Source organism: Aptenodytes patagonicus, chromosome 5 (assembly GCF_965638725.1).
Source record: "Aptenodytes patagonicus chromosome 5, bAptPat1.pri.cur, whole genome shotgun sequence".
NCBI lineage: Eukaryota > Metazoa > Chordata > Aves > Sphenisciformes > Spheniscidae > Aptenodytes > Aptenodytes patagonicus.
In genome coordinates, this window is record NC_134953.1 from 19,471,247 (window position 1) to 19,495,063 (window position 23,817).

Here is a 23,817-nt window from a genome sequence, read left to right on the forward strand (position 1 = left end):
GATTTCAAAAATATTGTTGAGACAACAGATCTATTTACTGGGTTGTACCTGTTTAACAGACATAAAAATTATTCATTTATTACCACCTATTTGCATAAAATGCATAATGACTTGGAATAGTAAAAAGGAAAAAAGTCAGTAACTACCATGAATGTTTCTGCTTCATCTCCTACCAGTCCAGCAATGGCTGAAACTGGCAAATCAGGGCCATGGTATGGATCTTCACTACGAGAAACTGGGAAAAACAAATCCTCACGAGAACTGACGGACCCTTGTCCATCAGGGAGTTTCACAGGGCTGTGGAAAAGCAAGAGACACTGTCTGAGGAGAAGAAATACTACAAATAGTAAATGCTGATACAAAACTGAGAAGCATGTTTTCAAAACTTTAAGACACCAACTCAGTTAATGGGCTTTACTTCTGCAAGAGTAATGGAGGATTGTTGTAGACAATCATTCTACATGGCACATACCATTTCACTGAAAAGTAATAGTAATTCTACTACAAAAGAGGAATGTTCCTAACTGGCAGAAATGGACTGCCTTGTTCTAGCTTAGTGTCTCTTCTTGTTGCCTTGTATTAACAACTATTCTATGTTACTGTTGTTACAGGATTAATAAAGTCACACACCTAACTTGCACATGCTGTGAGGATTCATGCTTAATGTTTATTTGGAGAGAGTTTAACGATGATGAAAAATTATTAGTAGTATTTGCCTGTTACACTCTGGTAATCGGTGTTATGAGTGGCTGTTACAATGCAGGAGTTGAGGATTCTATAGTTTACAAACTATGTTGATTTATGACTTGGAAAAAATTTATGTAAAATAAACAATTCTCAGTGGAGGTTTAACCGCTACTGAATGGAATGAAAAGTGAGAAAAAAGGAGTATATATGTATTTTCACGTGTACTCTATAATGACAAAAGGCAAAAAACCCTTCAGTATTCTTTTCAGATCGCAAATTAAGGTCTTGTCTATACTTTCACTAGTATAACTGTGTCAGTGGCAATATGTTGGTTATATTAATAGTTAAGAAGATTAAACACACTTGGGAATTGTAGAGTAGCTGCCACTGAAACAGCATAGGTGTTATACTTCAAGGACTCCAACTTGAATGATACATACTACTTTTATACCAGCCTCAAAACACATTTTAGCATAAATAAATTCTAGGTTTGCTGTGCTCAGTGAATTGCATTGACAGAGCCACCCCCTCTGGACCTGTAAATTGGCCACACAAGCTGGAAATCACTCAGAAAACTGATACTGCTTTTGGTACAATTTATGATTACAACAACATATTGTTTAACTATGCTTACTAGGAAGCAACTTGATCCAGATTTGGTGCTTTCATAGCTACAAAAGCAATGCTCGACATAGCCACTTGCAGGAAAGCAGTCCAGGCACTACCTTAATTCAGTCATGCAGCTTTTGATAGAGGCTGCCAAAGTAGCTGATTAGTATTAGCTTCATGATGTGCATAATCTGGACATGTGAGTGCTAAGAAATGAAATCATAAATTCAAGTCACTTGATTGACTAGATAGATTCACACTGGTTGTGATTTAGCGTTTACTGATGGCAATTGCTAGCTGAACTAAATTGGATTAAATTATTTGCAAACAGATGTAGGTTGCTAGTCTTAGTTATTAAGATATACTTCTAGATTTTTCTCTTAATCTGAAGGGTGTTCCACTCACTTTCGCTTAAGGTGATGCTCGTCATTATTCCTTTCAATATGCCAGACAGTAACGGAGCTCTCATTAACAAAACACAGTTGTTGCCAATTCATAGGGTTAAAACTTAAAGAGGTCGCTGTTACCCCTGGCTGAGACTCACTGCACAGGAGGATATTTTCTTGCCAGTTCCTTCATTAAGGAGAGTAAAAGAAAATCAAATCCATTAAATAAGTCAAAAACATCCCAGCCAAAGATCTGGATGTGATTATGACTGACATTCAAGATCAAGTTTGGAAAACAAATACTTTGTCACTGACAAAAAATTTCTGCTGTCAAACAAGTTAGGTCCTCTTGAGAATGAAAAGGAGGTGGTTAATTAGCCACACATACAATTATTACTGCTACAAAAAGATTGAATAATAGAATAATTTTGAAAACTGACATTTTAGAAACATCATCGTGCACTTCCTTTTGTGAAAAGACCAACAGAGCCAAGAGACATGGATTTTTTTTTTCATTAGTTCCATCAGTGACTACTTGAATGGGCCCAAACAATTAACTCTTCAGCACCCCAGACCTCAACCTTGCCTTTCCGATCCGTAAAATAATTATTATAATGCTTACAGGCTTGCAGTTGGAAGGTATTATAATTAGGAAATAAAATGCAGTCAGCCCGTGATTATCTATGGATGGATGAATTAGGTAATACAGTAATTGTGTTGTGAATGCAGACATACAAGCTATGGCTGCATTAACTAACGAGCACAAAACAGGGCAGAATTTGTGTGGGGCTGTTATGTATAGCTGACACAAGCCTGGGAATCTGCTTTCCACTGACTTTTCTTTTGTCTAGTGTAACCTATTTTATGGTCTCACCATCTAATTTGCGTATTTCTCTGTTATCCAGATTAATTCTTGACTGCATTTGCATTTTTAGGTGCTGTTCAAGAACTGATTAACATCAGTTGAAGAAAATGGTTAAAACTGTTTCTTAATTTCTTGGACAATATATCTGACTGTTATTCTAAATAACATTTATAGCTTTAGTATTTGTCATTACTGCTGAAAGGAAAAAAACCTAAAATGCATACACTGCTGTAAATGGATTTAGTATAATCCTGTTGTTCTGGCCTGTAATAAATTCACTCACAGAAACAGATCAGGATGCAAGACAATGGTTAATATTGATAGCATATGCAAAAAAGGAGAAGTATTCACACATACACAGTAACTCTCATTAAAATGACAGAAAGCTATAAACTGCAATTCTGACTTTAAAAGATATCAGTGTAGCGCTCTCTCTAAAGATCTGTCAGCATGTTCTCATCTCATACCTAACAGATAGCGCCAACACTCTTTTATAGTAGATAATTTATTAAGATCTGAAACTGTATGGTACATGTATCTGAAAAAAAAATGTGGCACTAAGCCTCTCCTTCAAAAAGAAAAGAATAAAGATCTAGGGATAAAATATCTCAGATGAAAGGCAGCTTTTAGTTATCCGGAAGCTTTCTATATTTTGAGACTGATAAAACTTTCGAAGCATCTCTTATACCTCTGATTCCAAACTATCTGCTTAAAATACAGGAACTGTGCAATCATCATATTGTAATGGCACATTAAGAATGCTAAACATTGAGATGTCTTTCATTTGTACACACACATTTCTACAATGAATGCACAGTATAATCCAGTTGCAAAAATGAAGGTCCTGATCTCACAGTAAATTCACACATCTCTGCTCAAGTTATTATAAATTCTAAGTTTAATATTGTAAGGTAATTCTATTTTGTTACTAAATTATTTCTGACTGGAATCTAGGATGGTTCTTTTATGACAATTAGCTGCTGATAGTCATATTCATGCTGATTCAAATAGGTTTAAATTGTTTGGCCTTGGAAATTGCCACTACTTTAAAGCATTTAAACATGTCTAGATCTTTCAATTTTGAAGAATAATCTAGAGAAGTCCTTCAAGATGGTGGATTTTTGTTTAAGTGCACACAATGAACACATTAGACCATGTGTGTTATTTCTGCTGTAAGCAACAAGCATGTAAGCTCTTCAGGCCAGTGAAGCTGTCTTGTCGGTTTCTACTGTGATATACACACAGATATCCTTCCTGAACTACTGTGTACAATCAGAGTTCACAGCAAACATTATTCTTCTTCATAAGGGATAAAGAAGAGGCATCTGTAATAGTATCTACTATCATTACTGAAATTCTGAAGTTACTGGAGTTTCTGCCTCTTCACTAATCATTAGAAAGGCATGACAAGAAAAGGTCATCATTAAATTGGGAGTATACAGAACATTCCTTACATGTCCTTGCTTGCCTTCCTCCTACTCCACCCTCCCCATTTGTTTGGAAGTAGTGCTCAGGCTCCACAGTCAATGGAAGCTTGCTGGCAACGGAGGCAAGAGCAGGATTATATTTTTACAGAAAATTTAAAAAATTAAATATTCTAACTTGCTGTATCTGCACCATATTATATAATATTTATTTTCATGACAATGAGCAGAAAATGATGATCTAACCCAGTGACCCATGGTCACCCACTGAGCAAAACTATAAGACAGAACTAAGATCAAGCACAAGTAATTAAGAGGACCAGTGAATGGTCCAGGGGGACAAAAAAAGTAGAAATCAGCTTCAGAACGCTTCTCCTCTTTTCAGCAGGCAACTTGCTTTCACAAACAGCATGGTACTCAACTTCCAAGGGTGAACAGATAATTAACTGATGCTGAAGACTTTAGAAGTACTCCAAAACACAAGATTTCAAAGAAGGTAGAAGATAGCTGTAGCAAAGTAACAGTCATTTTGACTAGTGGCTACTAATGCTAGAAAATAAACAGCAAATTTGGTACAGAAAGTTTGCAGCCTTTATGCTAAGACAGCACACACACACAAAAATGAATTAAATGTAAACAGTATTAGAGAATTTTTTTTTACACTTACCATACTGAAAGAACAAATTCTGGGATTGAAGAGTAACTGGCTAGATAAGGGCCTGTGAAACTAAACGCAAGTAAGGTGTAGTCCAGCTGAGCACTACCTGAAACATAAAAATAAAGAACATGGTCTTTAATTGCCCCTGACTTTACTGTGTACTATCACAGATAGAGTACTCTTCTCAGTTCCTTTATAACCACTTTAACTCTTCAAAGACATTCTTCAGGCCCCTGATTCCTTTGCTTCACTCCAGATTATTGTTTTGATTTGATCATAAAAATGTTCCTTATGTATCACTGCTTGGAATTTTTTAAATTTTTCTCAATAATACCTTGAATTTGTAACGTATTTTTCCCCAAGTACCCTGAAACCCTTTGCAGTCATAATTTCATTCCTATACATGCAATAAGCAAGTAGTTTGAGCCTTATTTAAATGGCAAGGAGACTGAAACATGGATAGGGTAAGCAACTTAACTAAGGAGAGAAGTATTATGAGGCAGGCAAAAATATACATTAGGTCCCAGACTCCAAAGTTTAACTGCAAGAACCCTCATTCCTCTCACATCTCAGATTTCTCATCGTGGCTTTCAGCAGTCTGCTTGGGAGCCTACTGCAGCATGATTTTTTTGGTTATTCTGACTATATTTTCCTAAAATTAATTCCATTTCATTCCATTTGTTTTCCCTTTAAAACAGCTCCATTTTGTATTGCCATATTCCTCCCTTGCTTGAGCCTAACTAAAAGTAGTGCAGTGGAAAATTCCTTCCACTACTTTCCATGCATCCTGTCATGAGACAGTTTCCTGTCATGCTGTTTTTCAAGTCTTATCAAAAAAATCCTTTAGAAACTGGATGATTTAAGTTTTGTTTCAATGAAATGGTGATGGGGAGGGTTACCACATCACTACCTTTTAATTCTGTCAGTTTATTCAGTTCTGGAAAAGTGTAGATATATATGATGGGATTCAGCTTCCGGTCTGAAAAGGCCAGCACTTGACTGTTCCCATTCGCTGCAAAGGCTCCCACCTGGCCAGTCTGACACTGCAGCACTGTTGTCTTCTTTGTTTCGATGTCCAGGAAGAGGATGTAATTGCCACAAGGGTAGCAGACAGTTTGATTGTTGATAAAGCCAAAGTTCTTCTTTGAGAATCCCTGAACCCAACTTAAGAAAGAGCAACTGAATGTTAAAACATCAACCAAAGACACACATTTCTCAAAATACTGTGAAAAAAGGAATGTTGTAGCCTAAGTTACACCGAACTGATGCTTTGGATGTTAGACTCATCCTCATACCAATGTTGTAAAACCACAATAACTTCCACATCTAGTATTATGAATCACTAGTTCAGTGTTTCCAAAAACATAGGGTCAATCTTACCCTGATTGACATACCCAGACCTCACAGACAAAGGACTGTCATACGAACATGGAGAGATGGTTATATTTCTTTCAGTTTTCGCTAAAAATAAAGTTAGCCAGTTCACAGGCTCTGTTTTTCTGCTCATATATCATAGTAATAGAGTATACCTTTACTCTGAAAGAATTACACAGGTACAATCTGTACTGGGGACCCAATTGTGTTTGCTTAACCTTTTTACACTTTCATAGCTCATCTCATCCCTGTAAAATAAAAAATACAAAGGCATGGCTTGGGTTTATATGAACATAACTAAGAGGATTGTTCTGCTTTAAAGATACCAGTACTTTAACATGGTAAAACTTTGGAATGTAAACAGGATGTGTTACGCAAGGACTGAAATAAATTACTGAAGAGGAGTCAGTTTATGAACTTACAACCCATCAACAAATTCATAACTGCCTGCAGATGTTTTTACCTTTCAGAAAGTGTGTGGATAAACATCAGGGTCCTCTTATCAAAGGGATTTGTATTTACCGCTAACTGAAGATGTCTGATTGAGCCACAGCTTAGTCTGCTAGTACCCTGTTAGAAAAGTTTCAGCAGCGTAACACATATCCTCTGTGTACAACACTGCTGTTAGCACCTTCTCTTCTAATTTCTATTCAGAAACTTTCCATCTCTTCTCTTCTTCCAAATAAGAGCATTTGACTGGAAGAGATCTTTGTCCTCTGCAATTGCAAGCAGCGTTTTTACGCTCCTTTCATGAACGTAAGTCAGTCATAAGATCAGCTCAGCTGCTGATCCTTTGTACTCTTACCAGAAGATTGTACTACAGCCTCAGCACTCTCACAGTGAGGAACATTTTTAAATGACTAGTCTTACTAGTCTTAAGGTATTTATGTCCAGCAATAACTTCTCGTTATCTTTTCTGAGTAGTTTCTGCTCTTGGCCTCTTTTGCTACACACTAGAGGAGTAAGTGTAGCCAGAGAGGAGTGGAAGCACACCGACTACGTGCTCGTGCAGATGAACTGAATACCATGGCAACAAAGAGGAGACATTTCAGCTGATGAATGTTTTTCCAGACCTTTTACACAAGAACTAGATGTATGACATGCCATGGCACATAAGCAGACCTTTATGAACATGCTCACAGGACCAGATCTATGCTTTTCTCCAACGCTAGATCTGAATCAGTGGAAATGAAGTATTTTTAACTTCTATTCGCAGAGGTAAAATGAAGTCTAGAAAATATGTATGCAGGGATAAATTAATGGGATGACAGTGCAATTTATCATCCTTATACAACCAGTAAAGGCGTAAGGGGACAAGGATTCAGGCTGTTATCTGATGTCAGCTATGACTGGTCTGTTACACACTGAGTCAGGTAATTAGCCATGGCTCACACATGTGTTCTCTATGCTGTGTCTGTCTCCAGTTCTGTATAAACATCGTGTCAGAAGTATTTCAGTCATAAACTTTGCCAGCTGGTGAAATGTAGAGGGGGCAAAGTAATTAGACTTGCTTGGAAATTTCCTTACAGAGCATTTTGCCACTGAAAAATACTAGTTCATACAAAACAGACTATATGAAACCATGAGTTTTGTCAAAATTCTGTGTTTTCTGCAGGCACAGAACACCATTCCAATTGCCCACTGCAAAATAATTTTTGTCACTTTCTTCTAAAACTGATACACATACTACTACTGCTAACATTAATTTATAAGAAAGGCAAACTTTAGACTTTTCTATTTTATGGAAATGGGCTTTTCTTCACATTCAATAGGGCTTAAATTCTTTTTTTATTTTGCATAATATTTTAATTTCATAATGGAGTTTTCTCAAAGTAGAAAACCTGGGTCACAGCTCTTCCAAGTAACACCAGTTTGCACAAGGGACCTCCTCTGAATAGCAATGACATGCTTCAGATGGTATCTTTTTTACTCTGCAAGTATCAGAACGGTTAAGGATGAAGCCTGTTTCTCCTATTACCAGAACAAATAATTTTCTTTCCACTAAAAAGTGCTGCACCTGTAATTATGGATCTATGTCCTATAAGCATTGATGAAACAGCTGAAATACTTACAAGGGACAAGGAAGTTTAAACATCTGTCCCATTACATAGAAAAAATGTCTAAACATCCTAGATTGCTGTGGAAGTCTCAACCAAGGTGGGGCAGGAAGGGCTTAATTCACCTACAGCTCCTATTTGTTCAGAACCAAAAAGCAAGTTGTTGGATTGCTAAGACCTCTGGCAGAGAACCGTTTTTCTGTATATAGTGTGGGTTATAGGTTTGTGGGAAATGGAAATCTGAAAGTCTCTGACATGCAGGTTAAGATGCTGAGACAGAAAGGCAGGAGTGAGGGCTTAGAATACCAGGAAAACTAAGAACCATGGCAGTAGGTGATGACAGTGGGGTTTAGGAGGTACAGAACAGCCAGGGAAGTTCTAGAGGTTGAAGTAGTCTGGGTAAAACAGAAAAGAGATGTGGCCATGAACAGAACTGAACTGTATGGGTTCACAAGGTCAGGTACTGAGAAGAAAAGCACGCTCTGAGAGTTCATCAGGATTGTGTGCTGCCAGAACCACTACACTGGAAGAGACAACAACTCATGTCACACTTCTTATCAACTCATCAAGCTCCAGCTTAAAACTTACTCCCTGTTTCAGAGCTTCCCTGTTCTAAGGGCAGAGAACCTAAATTTAATCCAAATCCACCAAAGGCTCAGTCCCTGCTATACACTGCAGTGCAAGTGCTTCTTTCCCTCTCTCCCTGCTGCCCTAACACAGACCCACAGCACAGCGGCCTCCCTTCCTTTCCCTGCCAGACCTGCCCTATTCTCTGATAGCTGCATAGAGCTGACCCGGGGTGAGAGAAGCTGGGCCCCGGGGGCACAGGACAGCCCTCCGGGGCCGAGGGACTCGGGAGTGTGTGGTGTGTATGGAGGCCCGAAGGGCGCGGGCTGTCCCGGCCGGCCCCCACCTCACTTCCAGCGCGGCCTCCGCGGCCGAGGGGCAGTGGCGGCCCCCCGGGGCCTCAGCGCGAAGCTCCTCACTAGCCGGGCCCGCGCTCCAGACCTCACCGGCCGCCTCCATCGCCTCACACCACCACCAGCCTGTTTACACCGGTCTCCTAGGAACAAGAACAGTTTCTGCTATTAGCTGACGAAACACCTCCCACCAGGCTTAAAACAGTGAGCTGATTGGCCTGCGCTCGTGCGCCAACCAACCAATGAGCACGGGTAGGTACTTAAAGGGCCAGCAGCCATAGAAGAAGGAGCATTTCTGTCCTGGGCGGGAGAAACCTAAGTACAAAGTGATGAGACGAGCTCTCTGTAGCACATCCGCCGTTCTCACACGGGCACCGACCTCTGGCTGATGGGGTAATTCTGCCTGTCAGTCACCGATATCTGCGGCCTTTAACCTGTGTGATCATTGCTGCCGTGTCTAGAAAGCAGGTAGCTTTACCAGGCGTAGAAGTGAATCCGCCTCGGGGAAGAGACCATGGGTTCCTTCCCTCGGCCACCCCACCGGTCCTTGCTGTGGCTGCACGCTCGCTGCTCCTGTTCCAGCGGCACTTGGCCTTTCACTTAGTGAGGCAGCCGTACCTGTTCTCCCATCACTTCTCTTGTTTTTCCTTTCATGAGGTACCACAGTTCTTCTTGGGATGTGTAAGACAGCGCTCCTGAAGCTTCAAAGAGAGCTGTGGAGAAGTTGACCACTGGAAAGAAGAGAAAGTACAGCTACAATCTTTCTCTATGTACTTATGGCTTTTAGCATGGTAACGCAGTAAGAACCTCCAAGTATTTTAAAAGCAGAATTAGCAATAACATCTCCTTTTCCCTTTTCTAAAGCAAGAGATGTTATTTATAGTGTCTCACTTGCTTGTGCCAGTTCATTATTACTTATCTGTACAGTGGCAGTGTGCAGTTTTGCGATACAGCTACGCACACACAGTGCTACAGAGCAACGATGGGGAGTGGCACTCCTGCCCAGAGGCAGCAGGACAAGCCTGTAGCTTACCTCTAGTCTCCACAAGTGCTCTGTATGCCATGCAAAACCAAGAAAGGATGAGGAAATGGGTTTATTTTTCCATAGTGCCTTTGAGGGGCTATTGTAGCGTGATTTTGTGATGCTGCTTTTGGTTCCTACGTGCCTGTCTCTGGGCTGTGAGTTAGCAGGCTGCCTGTGTTCTTCTTAATTGCTAAAAGAAACGTCAAATTAATTTTCTCTTTTTTTCATGACCCAGAATGTTGCTGAATCTTTCTTAAGGGCAGGCACTCAGAGGAATGAGAAATATGTCCTCTAACACAGGTTTTTTTTAATGATAGGAGAAATTATTTTGTTGGCAAAGGACATCTCATGCAAAGCTTCTGTTTGCCTAGGGCATGGCAGGCTTGTGCAACAAATTACCACTCCCTTTCACTGCTGAGCTGCTTATTAATTACATAATCAAACAGCAATGACTTACCAAAACATCATATTGTTCTTCTATTCAAATGGATAATGGTGTCAGGTTCATGGTCACTTTACTAGTGGCCATCTCTGCCTTCAGGAGTGATCACCACAGAAAATATTGGTCTTTGTGACATGATGCCTGAGGCCCAACGCCAGTGACAATCAAATCAAAAGTCATCAACAGGCAAAATTTCCCCACTGTGCAAGCATGGATCCACTGAGGAGACTGGAGAAGCTCCAGTTCCTCTATTAGCCTTGGGGGTTTGACAGAGACATGTCCATCGCCAGGAGGGCCAGGACAATCCCTCCCTTCAGCTACGGCTGCCCCAGCCCTCTGGTGCCTACAAATGTGCCATTTCCTAATAATGTACAGATCTGACCTGAAGGTTGGGTGGAAGTGTGTGGAGCCCCAGGAAGGGAAGCATTTTACTTTGGGGACCATAGATCAACTTGGACACTGTGTGAAACGCGTTAAGAGGAAAGCTCCTCCATTTCCACTATTATACCCCAGGAAAAGCTGGTGCAAGGAAGGCCCTGGTGCCCTCACCTCAACTGAAAAGGAAGCAAAAGGGATGGAGAGGACTTCAGTCTGTGCTTCGGTTCTCTCTTTTGCTCTATGCACATACTGTTGCTCCCACAGGTCATGTTTGCAGAAGCAAGCACGAATCCCTCTATGATTGCAAGGTAGTAATTAAATTAAATCTAACATTTGCTGCACCCCTTTATCTGTTAGGTTATCTGTTGTCTCCTTTTGGGTTTTCATCATGAAGCAGAATAGCTGCAGGAGAGAGAAACCCTCCTTGTTATCCTCAAGGTGGGATTGGATTTTGAAGAGCGATAGGTGCTGCCATAGCAGAAGGCCTGGCCCAGGAGGCCCTGTCCGGGGAGGAGGCAGTGAGGGAAGCGGAGGAATGCCTGGTGCCTCACCAGCTGCTGGAGGCACCACTGGAAAAAACCAGGCCTATGGGGTGGAATTTTGTCATAGGTTTCCCATTTAAATGGGAGTGCCAGCTGGGGTGGGTTGTGCTGCGGTATTAAAGAAGAGAGCATTAAGAGCAGCTTAATAGTGCCGTCGCAGCGAGCGGGTCAGCACCCACGGTGGGGAGGAGAGTCAGCTCAAGGAGGGACCACCGGGCTGCTCGACGCTCCTCCCACCCGAACCCAAGCTTTCCCCGCTCCGTGGGTGCCAGCCACCTGAGGCTGGGCGCCGACAACCCCCGGGGGAGGGAGGCAGGCCCGCGCACAGGCCCTGACACCCAGCTCGCTGCCAGCTCACCCCGGCAGCGGCCGACACCCCGCTGAGGGGCGGTAGTCCCCGCCCTCCTCACGGCCGCCCCCCGCGGGCGGGGCCGGCGGCAGTTGGGCGGGGACGGCACGGCACGGCACGGCACGGCACGGCACGATACGATACGATACGATACGATACGATACGATACGATACGATGGTGGGCGATCACTCACGCAGCCTGGGCAAGGGTAAGCGGCGGCCCCGGCGGGCAGGGAAGCGGGCAGCTGCCGTATCGCCTCGGCCGGGGCTGGGCGGCCTGTGGAGGGAGTGCGGGCCTGTGGATGAGGGGAAAAACGACTATAACGGTCGCAACGGCTCTCTCCTCTCTCCTCAGGTAGCGCGGCCCCGGGGCCTGTGCCTGAGGGGGTGATCCGGCTGTACAGCATGCGGTTCTGCCCCTTCGCCCAGAGGACGCGCCTCGTCCTCCGCGCCAAGGGCATCAGGTGAGGCCTTCCCGGCGGGCCGGTATGGCGCGGTGCGCGGCTCCCCGTCGGCCGCCCTGCTCCGCTGGCTGTCGTCCCCCTCCCCCGGTGCCGCTACATCCCGCGCTCCCGTGACGGTCTGTCAGGGCTCGCACGGAGCAGGGGGCGGTTCAAGCTTCCCTTCTTACCTGGGCATCCTAAATGGGCCTTAAACATCCCCAAAACAACTGGATGAAAAAGGGTTTCTGTGGGTGATTTTGCTATAAAGCTTGAACTTCTTAGGACTTTTTTGGGGAGCAGTGTCTTGCTGACGTGGGAAATAAGTAGGCTGTGTATGAAATCAATTATGTAAAGGCCCAAAGTAAATCTGTAGGGGAAAAAACCCAAGCTGATTTTTTTTTTTCTCACCTGTCATCCTGAATGTTTACAATAATAGTACTTGAGCTTGTCCTGGGTAAATGTGAGTAGAGCCTTAACGTATGTTGTTGTTTGGTTTTGATGTAAGCTGCAGTGAAAATTCTGGGAGATATGAATTTTAAGTGTTTCTGTTACGTTACCGCTTAGCAAAATACAGTAGTGAGTGAGAGGCCTTTTTAAAAGAGGAAATGTACTATGTTCCTATAACGTCTTCTCATTCCTGTACTGTAGTAAGTTAATGGAATTCAGTACTTGTGTTTGTTTCTTTTTCAAGATAGCCATGTCATTTCAGTGTGTTTCAAATGGAGACTAATGCTTCCCTCAGTTTACAGCTTCAAAGTGACCAGGTTTTCCACCTGCTGATTCCCACCAGGTCCCAGGCCTGCCAACAGTTTGTTAACCAGCACTGAGCTGGGAGTCCATGTTAGCATAGTGAATGCTTACTGCTCGGTTCTTCTGATAGCAAGATGAGAGTTGGGTTTGCTTGTTTGTTTTATTTTTTTCTTGGGTCTCTTTTTCCAAAGAGTAGGTGCACTACAACTTCCCGGTCAGTTTAATTTTGTTTTTATTTAGTATCTTTGGACTGATTTTTGGAGCTGGGAGGTTTGTTTTAGTATAGTTATTTTGGAGGGGTTTTATTGCTACCTAAACATGGTAGGTGTCTTCTGGTAATGTTTCAGTTGTTTTGAAGGTTCAGCTGTGTTTAGCAGACCTTTGGGCTTACTAGGAATTTTATAGGGTCACACATATAACACAGCATATAACATGCTTTGTTAATATAACAGGCGTATTTCCCATGTGCCTTTTTTATCAACATCTATTTTGCCTTTACCCTGCACACCTGTTCTATGTGAGGCCATAGGGGGGGAAGATAAGTAGGTATGATGGTCTCCTGATTTGCTCTTTGGTGTAAGATCAGATTAAAGTTCAACTGCATTTCTTAATTGGAGTGTTGCTTATTTGCAATCAAGTGCTTCTTTCTTAGAATGTCCCTGAACCTGCATGTGATAAGTGTGCTGCATCCTGAGCTTGACCTTTGTTTTTAGCATGACTATAAGGGCTGCCTCTGTGTGCTTGCAGACTGTTCATGTGTCTTTTATTAGTTTAACAAACAACTCATTGCAAGTCAGTGCTGATTTTCACCAGCAAAGGGAAGTGCTCCCTGGCAGTATTTCTACTTGTCAAAGAGTTAATTTTGCGAAGGACTTCAGGGAAGACTAAGGACAGCAGGGGAACGAGGATTCAGCCTCTCAAGTACTGTAGCTGTTGAGGTGTAATGACTGCATTTCACCATGGTGTGGAGTGGACTGTAGCAGAACTGAGCCTGTTTGGGTCTTGTTTCTTTTGCTCTTTTAGCCATGAAATAATCAACATCAATCTGAAGAACAAACCTGACTGGTTCTTTGAGAAGAACCCCTTTGGGCTGGTTCCTGTTCTGGAGACCAGCAAGGGCCAGCTGATCTATGAGTCCCCAATCACTTGTGAATATTTGGATGAAGCATTTCCAGGGAAGAAGTTGATGCCTTCGGACCCATATGAGCGAGCCTTTCAGAAGATGCTCTTGGAACACTTCTCAAAGGTACTGCGTGATCAGGGTGGGATTGTGTTTCTTACTTTACTATAGCACCAAAAACTTCAGCTCTGTTACCAATGCTGCTTTTGTCCTTTAAGAGAGAGGTCTTGTGTCTGGGAGAAGCATTTAAATAACTGAAGGGGTTATTTGGGGTCTCTTGCTGTGAGCATGTACAAACCACTGTGCATCTGACTTGCTCCCAGCGTTTATGTGTGGGGATGGATGCAGGAAAACAGCCAAGCTAGTGAAAGTGTATATGACTGAGGCAGGATTTTGAGTATCCTACAAGAGACAAGGTTAGTAGACCAAACTAGCTGAATGCTTGAGACCTAGGCAGTGACAATTGCCATATTTTGATCTGAGTCTTTCTGTAGGAAGTACTGTATGAATGCAGAATGTGAAGAGTGCCTGACTGAGAGAGCCTACAACCTACAAGAGATGGCAGGTGGCTGTAGACATCGGACATGTATAAGGAGACTGGTTTTGGCTCTCAGTAGGGATTTGAGGTGGGCACTGTGGCTGACTGGAAGTAACCTCTCTGTACCCTAAACATAGATAATAGAAGCACGTCCTTTGAAGGGTCTAGGAAGTGAAAGAAGTCAGCTTGGATATGAGGCAGCAGAGGAGAGGAAGCAATGGAAGATGCAAAAAGATGTGGACAAAGAAGGGGGATAGAAGGGAGGATATGTTTATAGAATCATAGAATAGTTTGGGTTGGAAGGGACCTTTAAAGGTCATCTAGTCCAATCTTCCCTGCAAGGAGCAGGGACATCTTCAACTCGATCAGGTTGCTCAGAGCCCCGTCCAACCTGACCTTGAATGTTTCCAGGGATGGGGCATCCACCACCTCTCTGGGCAACCTGTGCCAGTGTTTCACCATCCTCAGCATAAAAAAATGTCTTCCTTATATCTAGTCTGAATCTACCCTCTTTTAGTTTAAAACCATTACCCCTTGTCCTATTGCAATAGGCCCTACTAAAAAGTTTGTCCCCATCTTTCTTATAAGCCCCCTTTAAGTATTGAAAGGCCGCAATAAGGTCTCTCTGAAGCCTTCTCTTCTCTAGGCTGAACAACCCCAACTCTCTCAGCCTTTCTTCATAGGAGAGGTGTTCCATCCCTCTGATGATTTTTGTGGCCCTCCTCTGGACCTGTTCCAACAGGTCCATGTCTTTCCTGTGCTGAGGGCTCCAGACCTGGATGCAGTACTCCAGGTGGGGTCTCACCAGAGCAGAGTAGAGGGGCAAAATCACCTCCCTCGACCTGCTGGCCACGCTTCTTTTGATGTAGCTCAGGATACAGTTGGCTTTCCAGGCTGTGAGCTCACCTTGCCGGCTCATGTCCAGCTCTTCATCCACCAGTACCCCCAAGTCCTTCTCAGCAAGACTGCTCTCAATTTACAACAAGCCTTTCTGAATAGGCATGATGGGAAGAGGGTTACGGGGAAGCATGTTATGAGAAATGAAACGTACGCTGAATGTTGGTTGTTTGAATGACAAGATCTTAGAAAAATGTTTGTCTGTGAGCTTTTAAGACTATAATTTAGTTAAGCTTGGCCACTGGGCAGCTTCCTGGTACTGTATGCTAATTTCTCTGACAATTACCAAATTAGAAAATGCACCGGTCTGTAGAAGCCTGCGTATCCTGGGCTGCATATCTCTTTCTTAAAGTACCTTAAATATTGATAATTAAAGTGCATTTGGATTTCAGAAATGTGTAACTGGGCAGAGTACTACTCTGCACCTTGCTACTTTTTTTGCTACTTTTTTGGTAGTGTGTGCAAATGGGAAACACGCCCTTCTTTTCATTGTTCTCCTCTTACTACAAGATTAAAGTTCATTAGTATTTGCATTCATTCTTCCTTTAAGCATTTGCTTACCTTTTCTGAAGTATAAAAGATTTTTATTAATGGACTTTATTTAACTCTTTAAAGTTAAATCCTTAAGATTTAACTTGCATCTAGTATCTTAACATCTTAAGCTCTGAGTGACTTGTATTATTGTAATAGAAACATTAAAACCTTTATCCTTTCCTTTGTATAGATAACACCCATAGTTTTCAAGTATTTTGTGGCAGTCAAAGATGGACAGGACACCACGGCACTGAAAGCAGAGATTGCTGAAAAGTTTGGCAAACTTGAAGAGGTAAGAGTATTTCATGGTAATGAGCTGGTTGCCAGTCACTGTATGATCCCTTTTTTCTTTCATGCTTTGGCCTTCGGAGCTAGATCTCTTCTCCTTCAGGTGGTAGTTATAGCAATGAACAATTTTTCAATTTACTCCCTCCAGCCTAGGATGCACAAGAGCACCATTAGAGTAAATTCCAAGTAGCTAAACTAAACTTCATCTGTATGATGAAGGCTGTGTGGACTTGTGGAGTTTTCTGAATTCTAGCTGACTGCTGTTGTCTTAGATATCTTTGTTGTGCTTTAAATGTAAGGAGACCTTGCAGCATGTTCTAAGAGCAAGGGCTGAGGAGTCTGAGCTGCTGAAAAGCATCTGTGCTGTGGCTCTGCTGAAATCAGTGCAGATACACTGGTAATGAAATAAAATCTTCTTTGTTCAAGAGCTTATCTTTGTCAGGAGTGGGGGGAAGCAGAATGTAATCTGTCCCTTGCAGAAATCCAGCCTTGGGCCGTGTTCTGCTACAGTGGTGTAATGCAACTTCATCAGAGCTCCGGGAAGTGTCAGGTGGCTTTGAAGCTGTATTAGCAACTGATTTAGTGTCAGTAGTTGTTCTTGGCTAGTCTGAACAGCTGTCAGACTTGCCTTTATCATGAACCCATTCCTTCTGTGTTTTTAGCCGTCATGTCTAATGCTTGTCTGGCTCGGTCAAGAAGCATTCCTCCATAGTGTTTCTCTTCTGGTGCAAAGCTACCAATAGCTTTCTAGTACCTTCCTAATTCTCCTAACAGTCCTGCGCATTCTGCTTCCCCACCCCTTTGACTACTCTGAAAACAATTTTACTTTGGCAAGTCTTGTCTGTCTGATCAGGCTGATGCTGGAGTAGTGCAGATGACAAATGAGTTCTTGGGGGAAGCCATGTGTGTTTCACTTCCCTGAAATACAAATCTATTAAACATTAAGGAAGAATTAACCTTCCTCCTGCTTTATTTATGCTGCGAAATACTTGCTGCTCCTTCAGTGTCTCTAGTTTACTATACCCTGAAGAATTTTGCAGCAGCAGCTGAAGGTCAGCTGAGGATGGGAGGAAGGAAGAGAGCCATGTGAACCTCACTCAGCCTATTGCAAGAGATATTCAAGAAGGGAAGTGTTTTGAAACACTGCTGTATTTAGTTTGCTGCTACCCGACAGAGGGAGCTGTGTTTCCGTCTCTGGGACTGTGCAACTGCCAAGTTATATTCTGCCAGACACCTGGTAATTCAAACAGCTTGATGCTTCCTGAAGGACTGCTTGAAAATTTCTACTAGATGTGGGGATTAGGGGACAGGGAGTAAATGCCATAGGAGCGTTGTCCAAATTTGTTGTGTCCCCCAATTTGAAGACAAAGATTTGTAAGGTCTCTTGAGTTCCATGTTTAAAATCCCAAAGTGCCTGAAAACAGGGGGACTAGTCTTATGAAAGAAGAGGCCAAGCTCTGGAGGTTCCTTAAAGCATGTTAAACTTGGATGACCATGGCACTCAAAACATATCAGAAACATAAATGTAACAGGAGAACTTGCTGCATTCTTTGTGGCCCTGCTTTCTGTGCTGAGCTATGGGGAGCTCTTTCTGGTGTGTGTGGATGTTATACTTGCTTACTGTTCCCTTTGCACCTGGAATCAAATCCAGTTCTAGATGTAAGGTTGGAAATGCTGTCCTGACACCACTTGGCCTCAAGTGCCATGGGAAAAGAGTCCCTGCTAAAATGGTGTTCTAGTTTACCTGGATGTTAAATTTAACTGGATTTATTGCTCAAGAAATGCATGTGCATTGCTATGTTTGATTAGTCAGTGCCATTAATGCTTTTTGACAAATAAGAAATCATGAACTGACAGATTCTGAGAGCTAAATTCCTTTTTGTTTGTGCACAAGCTGCAGCTCACTAGTGATTAATATTTTGTGAAAGTTTTTGAACCCCTGGAGAAAAGGTGGACTGACAGTGTATGAAATAGTTAAGCTTGATATTACAGCTGCTTTACTGACTAGCTCTGACTCCCCAGATACTGCACGCACAGGAGAAATGTGCTATTTCTGTATTATTTGCTGTCTGATCCCTTCAGTATGCCTATATTCCACTATGAGGTGGGAATGTTTTGTTACTGTAGCGTCCTGCTGTGGTAATTTTCTCTCTGAGGGCAGTTGTCATCTCTTGCCCCTCACAGATTCTGTCCAAATGCAACACTGTGTTTTATGGTGGGGACTCAATCTCCATGCTTGACTACATGATCTGGCCGTGGTTTGAACGTCTGGAACCATTACAGCTGAAGGAGTGAGTACCTTGCCTAGCTTCTAGTGCATACTGAAGTACCTTGGCATAAATATTCTTTGCATACACTCTGCAGCAATGGGCCACTCTTGGGGGCTGCTGAAGGAAGTTTGTATTGTGTTACAGTTTGGGGGAAGCATCTTCTCAAAAGAGAGATGTTCAAGGATCTTTTGTAAACAGGCTTTCTTTCACCAGGTCTGTTTTCCTACCGTATAATTTTGACAGATCTGGAAGAACTGGTCAAAATACAGGACTCTCTCTCCATCCCTAACATCATAGATGAAAATAGTCTTTATTTGAAGGGAATGGAGGCCTAGGTTCAAATTTCTTGGTCCAAAACCTCAGACTTGAAATGCAGTCTTCTGCTCCTCTTTGGAAATCCTAGCTTGACAAAGGAGAGTGATTTTGTCTGGAGATGGGTAAACTGTATCCTACCTTGCTGTAGCTAATAGATCTGTCCCTGTTGTAATAGCATTTTTTTATACGTAAATAAATGTCTTGGGCTGTTATATTCTTAAACAGCTCCAGTTACCATGGTATTGCATTAATATGTACGGAAATGGTATCAAAGGAAAACTATTTTATAGCTGGCTTAAAACAAGACTAAAGAGTCAACTTTTATGAGGAAGTGGGTGATAAAAGTGGAAGATGAGTATAGAACAGTTAGTTGCACCTTGGTGCCTGAACCATTCTTGAAGAACAAGAAAGATGCAGGGAATCCTTAGCATTGAAACTTCAGGCACTGTAAAATGAGGGATTTACTGATGGGTTGCTGACCTACTTTTTCTCCTGTGTGGTCCTTGATTGGAAGGGGAAATATTACAAGCACTATAAGAGCATAGGTCTAGAGTCACTAAGGTATTTTAATGACTGAGGATCTGAGCCATTGTATGTTTAAGAAAAGATGCTTTCTGGGTAAGGGTTAGGAGTTACCTGGAGAAGTTATGCATTAACTAAACTTGGGAGTTGGAAATTGTAATGCAAAGTACTTGGGTCAATCTGCCAGAAGAGAACGAAAATAACAATTTACACTGTTAAGCTTTCAATTTGCCACATGCTGTTTTTTTTCAAATGTGTCTGAGTGGGTTTGTGGATTTAGTCTGTTAGTCGAGTCCTCAGTTTCCTCAATAGACTGCATCTGTGTTTTGAGCTGCTGGGTTGCAGGGTAGTACAAACTGCACAGCTTGTCTTGGTATGCAAGAGAGAGGAGAGAAGAGGTTCATGGGTTGTGTGCAGTGGTTGGGTCCTTCTCCACAGCATTTGCTTCAAGAATCACCATTAACAAAGCATTCCAGAGGGAGGCAGTGGTGCACAAGCCTCTGCCCTCAATTCAGAGCAGATGATAAATAAGAGCTGGGTCTTCTGCAGCAGGGATAACGTAAGCAAAAACATGCTGATATCTTGCACAATAAGTGCTCATTTGTATTTTTGCTCAGCTCTGCAGAGTGCATAAGCTCTGTAAGAACTCTTTCACTCTCCAAATGCTAGTCTGTCTTCTATGATCTGATATGTATTTCCATCATCTGCTCTGAGCTGAACATCATACTGGGAGGGAGAAAGCAAAACAAGCAGCAAAATAGAACCGCTCAAGCTGTTTTGCTTCCTTGATGCCCTCCAAGTTTCCCATTTGCGTTACTCAGTCTCTTTCCTTTTCCCGTAGCTCTTTGAGTCACACCCCAAAGCTCCAACGCTGGATGGAGGCCATGAAGGAGGACCCTGCTGTCAAGGCTACAATGACTGACCCACAGACATTCAAAAATTATCTCCAGCTCTATTTGAAGAACAGCCCTGAGGCATGTGATTATGGGCTCTGAGGTGCCAGTAGGCACATGCTTGCTGAAGTGTCAGTGCTTCTTTTCAGTGTGAGCTGTGGGGATCTAGTGTAATTTGGTAGGGACTTTTCTGTGGTTGCATTTCATAATGGGGAATAAATCTGTGCTGAAAAGGCTGAGAAACCTTCTTTGAACTCCGCTCCTTCCTGTCAGGAGGAGGATGTGCTGGCTTCAGGCAGGAAATGGAAGGTCATTGCTGGCCATGTATATTGCGTGAAGGAAGATGTTGGCTTTACTCAGAGGTAATGTTCTGTTAGCTCTGGCCTCTTTGCAGACATTGCTGGTGGGCAGTCCCTGAACTGACCCTGTTACTTGATTTAAAAATTGTAATACTGGTGTCTTGAAAATAAATAAAAAAGCAAACAAAGTTGTCTTTAAGTGCAGTTTTTTCTTCCTCTTTCCAGGCAGCTATTAGTCACTGGATTGATTGTGCAGAGAGGAGTGAGGCACTGTAAAGGCTAAAACGGATAGTGTGGTCTCTGAAGTTAAGATGCAGTTATCTAGTACAAACTGTCCTCCTCTTTAGATACCACTACTGCCAAACTACTGAACTTGCAACCATATTCGCTTATCCCTGCTAAAGTCACGTTTGCAGGGACCATCTAGTAATGGCTTCCAATTTGGGTGAGATTTGCTAGGGGAGTGTGTGTTTATAACCCTTCTCTGCCCTTCTGAAGTAGGGCTGTGTTTAGTCTAGGTCCTAACCTCAATTATCCTAAAGGCTGGAGGAGGGGGTAAAGCTAACAGAAACCATATCTTGAGCAGAAGGACATATTTTCTGTTCTGCTCCAGAACTCAAAGCGTTGCTATACATGTCAAGATGTAGGTGAAATCAGAGAACTGAAGTAGAAGGAGTTCAGTCAGAGCATTGCATACTGGTGGTGTCTGGCTGCTGGTGAAGGAATGAATATGTTCTGATCCTGCCATTTGCTTGCTGGAACAGAGCTTTGCAGTTGGACATCTTTTGAAGCTATCCTATATGCTAATATAGCAGAATGGGGACAAGATTATGTGAATCAAAAGTAGTCACAGGAAAGACTTCTTCCTCTCTTTTTTTTTTTTTTTTTTCCCCCCTTTATCTCCACATAGGGGACTAAAAGAACTATGACCCATTCTGATGTTGCTCAGCTGTGTATGTCTTTCTCTGACAGACCACTAACAACCCAAACTGGCCATAGTTCCAGGAAATAAGCATGCAGAAAGAAAGAAGGCAAAGCAGTACGTTCAAGGACAGGGCTGTGATTTCTGTGGTGCTGAGGCAGTTGTCATGAGATACACAAAACGCTTCCTATCTGTCTCCCATTGCAATGAGGTAAGGTAGCATAGCATAGCGTGGTGGTTGATGGTTTTCCTGGTAATTGAGGCACTGAGTGTCTTGGAGCTTTTCTGGAGAAAAACTGGACTAATCTTTTTTTACCTTTAATATGTTCTACCCCAGCACGCTAACTGAGGAGGTGCATGCTCGTGTAACTTCAAGTAGGAAAGCAGATACGAAACACAGATTTGATGAGGAAAAAGAATTAGCAGGAACTCGGTCTGTCAGCTTGCGGCTATTGGAGGGGATTGTTTATGCTCTTAGTAGCTTTAATTCAAACTATGCAGGTTTTCCCCTCCTGTTTATCTTTGTGGCTTTTAAACACATCTGGCACTACTTAGAGAAATACTAATTTCTCTGCTGTTCCTTCCAGAATGCTGATGTTCTTTAAAAAACTTCCCAGTCCAGATCTGATGCTGTACATGTTTTGTAGATTGTCATTAGAGAACCCAGAGGAAACATAAAGCTGTGAGGTGTCAGAACGTGGATCTAGGCTGTTTCATTAGATGAAAGCAGGGTTTGAGCTTGATGAAGCCACTATCCCTGAAATGGTATTGGTGGGATCTCAGTGGCAAACTTCCAAGGATTAACTGCAGAACACTTTGGTTTTATTAGCTGCTCTGCTTTGTGTAGGGTTTGTTAAAGCTGTTAGTGTAGCAGGCTCTAATTTGGCTTCTATAAACATGCTAGGAATATGTTGCAGTTTGCTCCAGTGTATTATTGGATGCTAGTGGGAAGTGTGACATTAGGGAGATTCAATAAAGGGTTAAGAGCAGAGACTGGCATCCAAAAACTGAACTGGCTAGGGCCAGACCATGGAAACCCGGAGACTGTGCTGTCAGAACAGAAACATGTGCTCTCCCCATCTTTATTTAGTGGCTGTAGAACGTACCATTATACATATGCTGCCTCAGCAAAAAGAATAAAATGAAATATTCTGCCTTATAATTTAGTATTAAATATCAGTGTTCTAAATCCCCAGGCAGACAGCTGGGGTCCTGAACTTATTACAGCACACCAAGAAATGCAGGCCTCAGGCAAAGTGTTCTTGATGTGGTAATGAATATGCAACACTTTGGCCTAGTCTTCAAAGGAAAGGAAAAGTTATGTGAAATGGACTGGCGCTCTCTTTTCATGGTGGATGGGTGTAAAGGATACATCATATTAGTTTCAAGAGGCCAAGAAAAGAAAACGCGTCTCTTCAGTTTTGGTCAACAGAGGAAAAAGATGGAAGTTAATAATAAAAGGATCAAGCAGATGAACAGCTCTGCCCTTTGGTCAGAGCTCTTCTTAAAATCTGTGGATCAAATTGTATAGAAAATACTGTATTTACTCACCACCTGCTCCATGTTTTGCCCTTGAAAGTTGGTAGTGGTGCTATTGCTTTCAAAAACAATGGTGAATTTTTTTTTTTTGTTCCCTGTTGTTATGCCACCAAATGTAACTGCACTCAGCACAGGTTAAAGAAAAAATAAAGTTCAGTGTCAGACAAAAAAGGATGGAGGCTGTCTTGTAAAAATAGTGAATTTAGGAGCATTATAGATACTTCAGATTAGCAAGGCATTGGGCCTTGTCCTGTCCTGCATTTGTAGCATGTCCCCATATCTTTACTGATGTCCTTGAGATGGTTGTTTGTACCATAATGCAAGACGTGGTCCAGCCTCTTATTCTTCATTATCATTTTAGGATCCCTGAGCAAGGTGGAAGAGGGCCAAGATGGAGGGATGGGGATCCCAGGCTATCAGATCTGGGAAGGTTTGCTCAGTTTTGGGTAAGTTGGGTGGGAACTTGGGTGAATGGGACTGTGGCTATGACAGAAGGTCCTTGCTTGGGGAAATTGTTGAGAAAAGTCTGTCCAGGGAGGTGTTAGAAGGGTCTGTAGTTCTTGTGCTGGAAGTGGTAGTAACTGGAGATACTGGTTTGAAAAGTCTCAAATGTCACATAGTAGGGACACCTGCAACACTTGCGTGAACTCCATGAACACAGGTGCCTGTGGCTTTGTTCCTTTTTCTAATCAATTGAAAAGGAAGAGAAAGGGAAATCTCAGCTTCTTGCCATGTTTCATTTAACAGCTGTCTGTCCTGCTCATCAGAGATG

At 42.5% G+C, this 23,817-nt stretch overlaps 2 protein-coding genes across 2 annotated transcripts in view; one reads left to right on the plus strand and one right to left on the minus strand.

Moving 5' to 3' along the window:
- The window catches only part of CFAP43 (cilia and flagella associated protein 43), a 43,237-nt gene extending 41,427 nt beyond the window's left edge, over positions 1-1,810 (minus strand). The window contains exon 1 of the mRNA XM_076338964.1: positions 1,702-1,810. Coding sequence (XP_076195079.1) covers positions 1,702-1,765 — 64 coding nt within the window. The 5' untranslated portion in view covers positions 1,766-1,810. The remainder of the gene's footprint in view (positions 1-1,701) is intronic.
- A 9,931-nt stretch (positions 1,811-11,741) lies between these two features.
- LOC143160804 (glutathione S-transferase omega-1-like) lies at positions 11,742-20,772 on the plus strand. The gene is made up of 6 exons (XM_076338965.1): positions 11,742-11,924; positions 12,071-12,179; positions 13,932-14,154; positions 16,188-16,289; positions 18,470-18,576; positions 20,234-20,772. The coding sequence occupies exons 1-6, from the start codon at positions 11,891-11,893 to the stop codon at positions 20,385-20,387; spliced, it is 729 nt and encodes a 242-aa protein (XP_076195080.1). The 5' UTR covers positions 11,742-11,890; the 3' UTR covers positions 20,388-20,772.
- Positions 20,773-23,817: the final 3,045 nt, after the last annotated feature.

Coding starts and splice junctions, on each gene's coding strand:
- LOC143160804 (XM_076338965.1), top strand. CDS start 11,891: ATGGTGGGCGATCACTCACGCAGCCTGGGCAAGG. Junction 12,180..13,931: donor CTCCGCGCCAAGGGCATCAG/GTGAGGCCTTCC, acceptor TTGCTCTTTTAG/CCATGAAATAATCAACATCA. Junction 16,290..18,469: donor AGTTTGGCAAACTTGAAGAG/GTAAGAGTATTT, acceptor TGCCCCTCACAG/ATTCTGTCCAAATGCAACAC.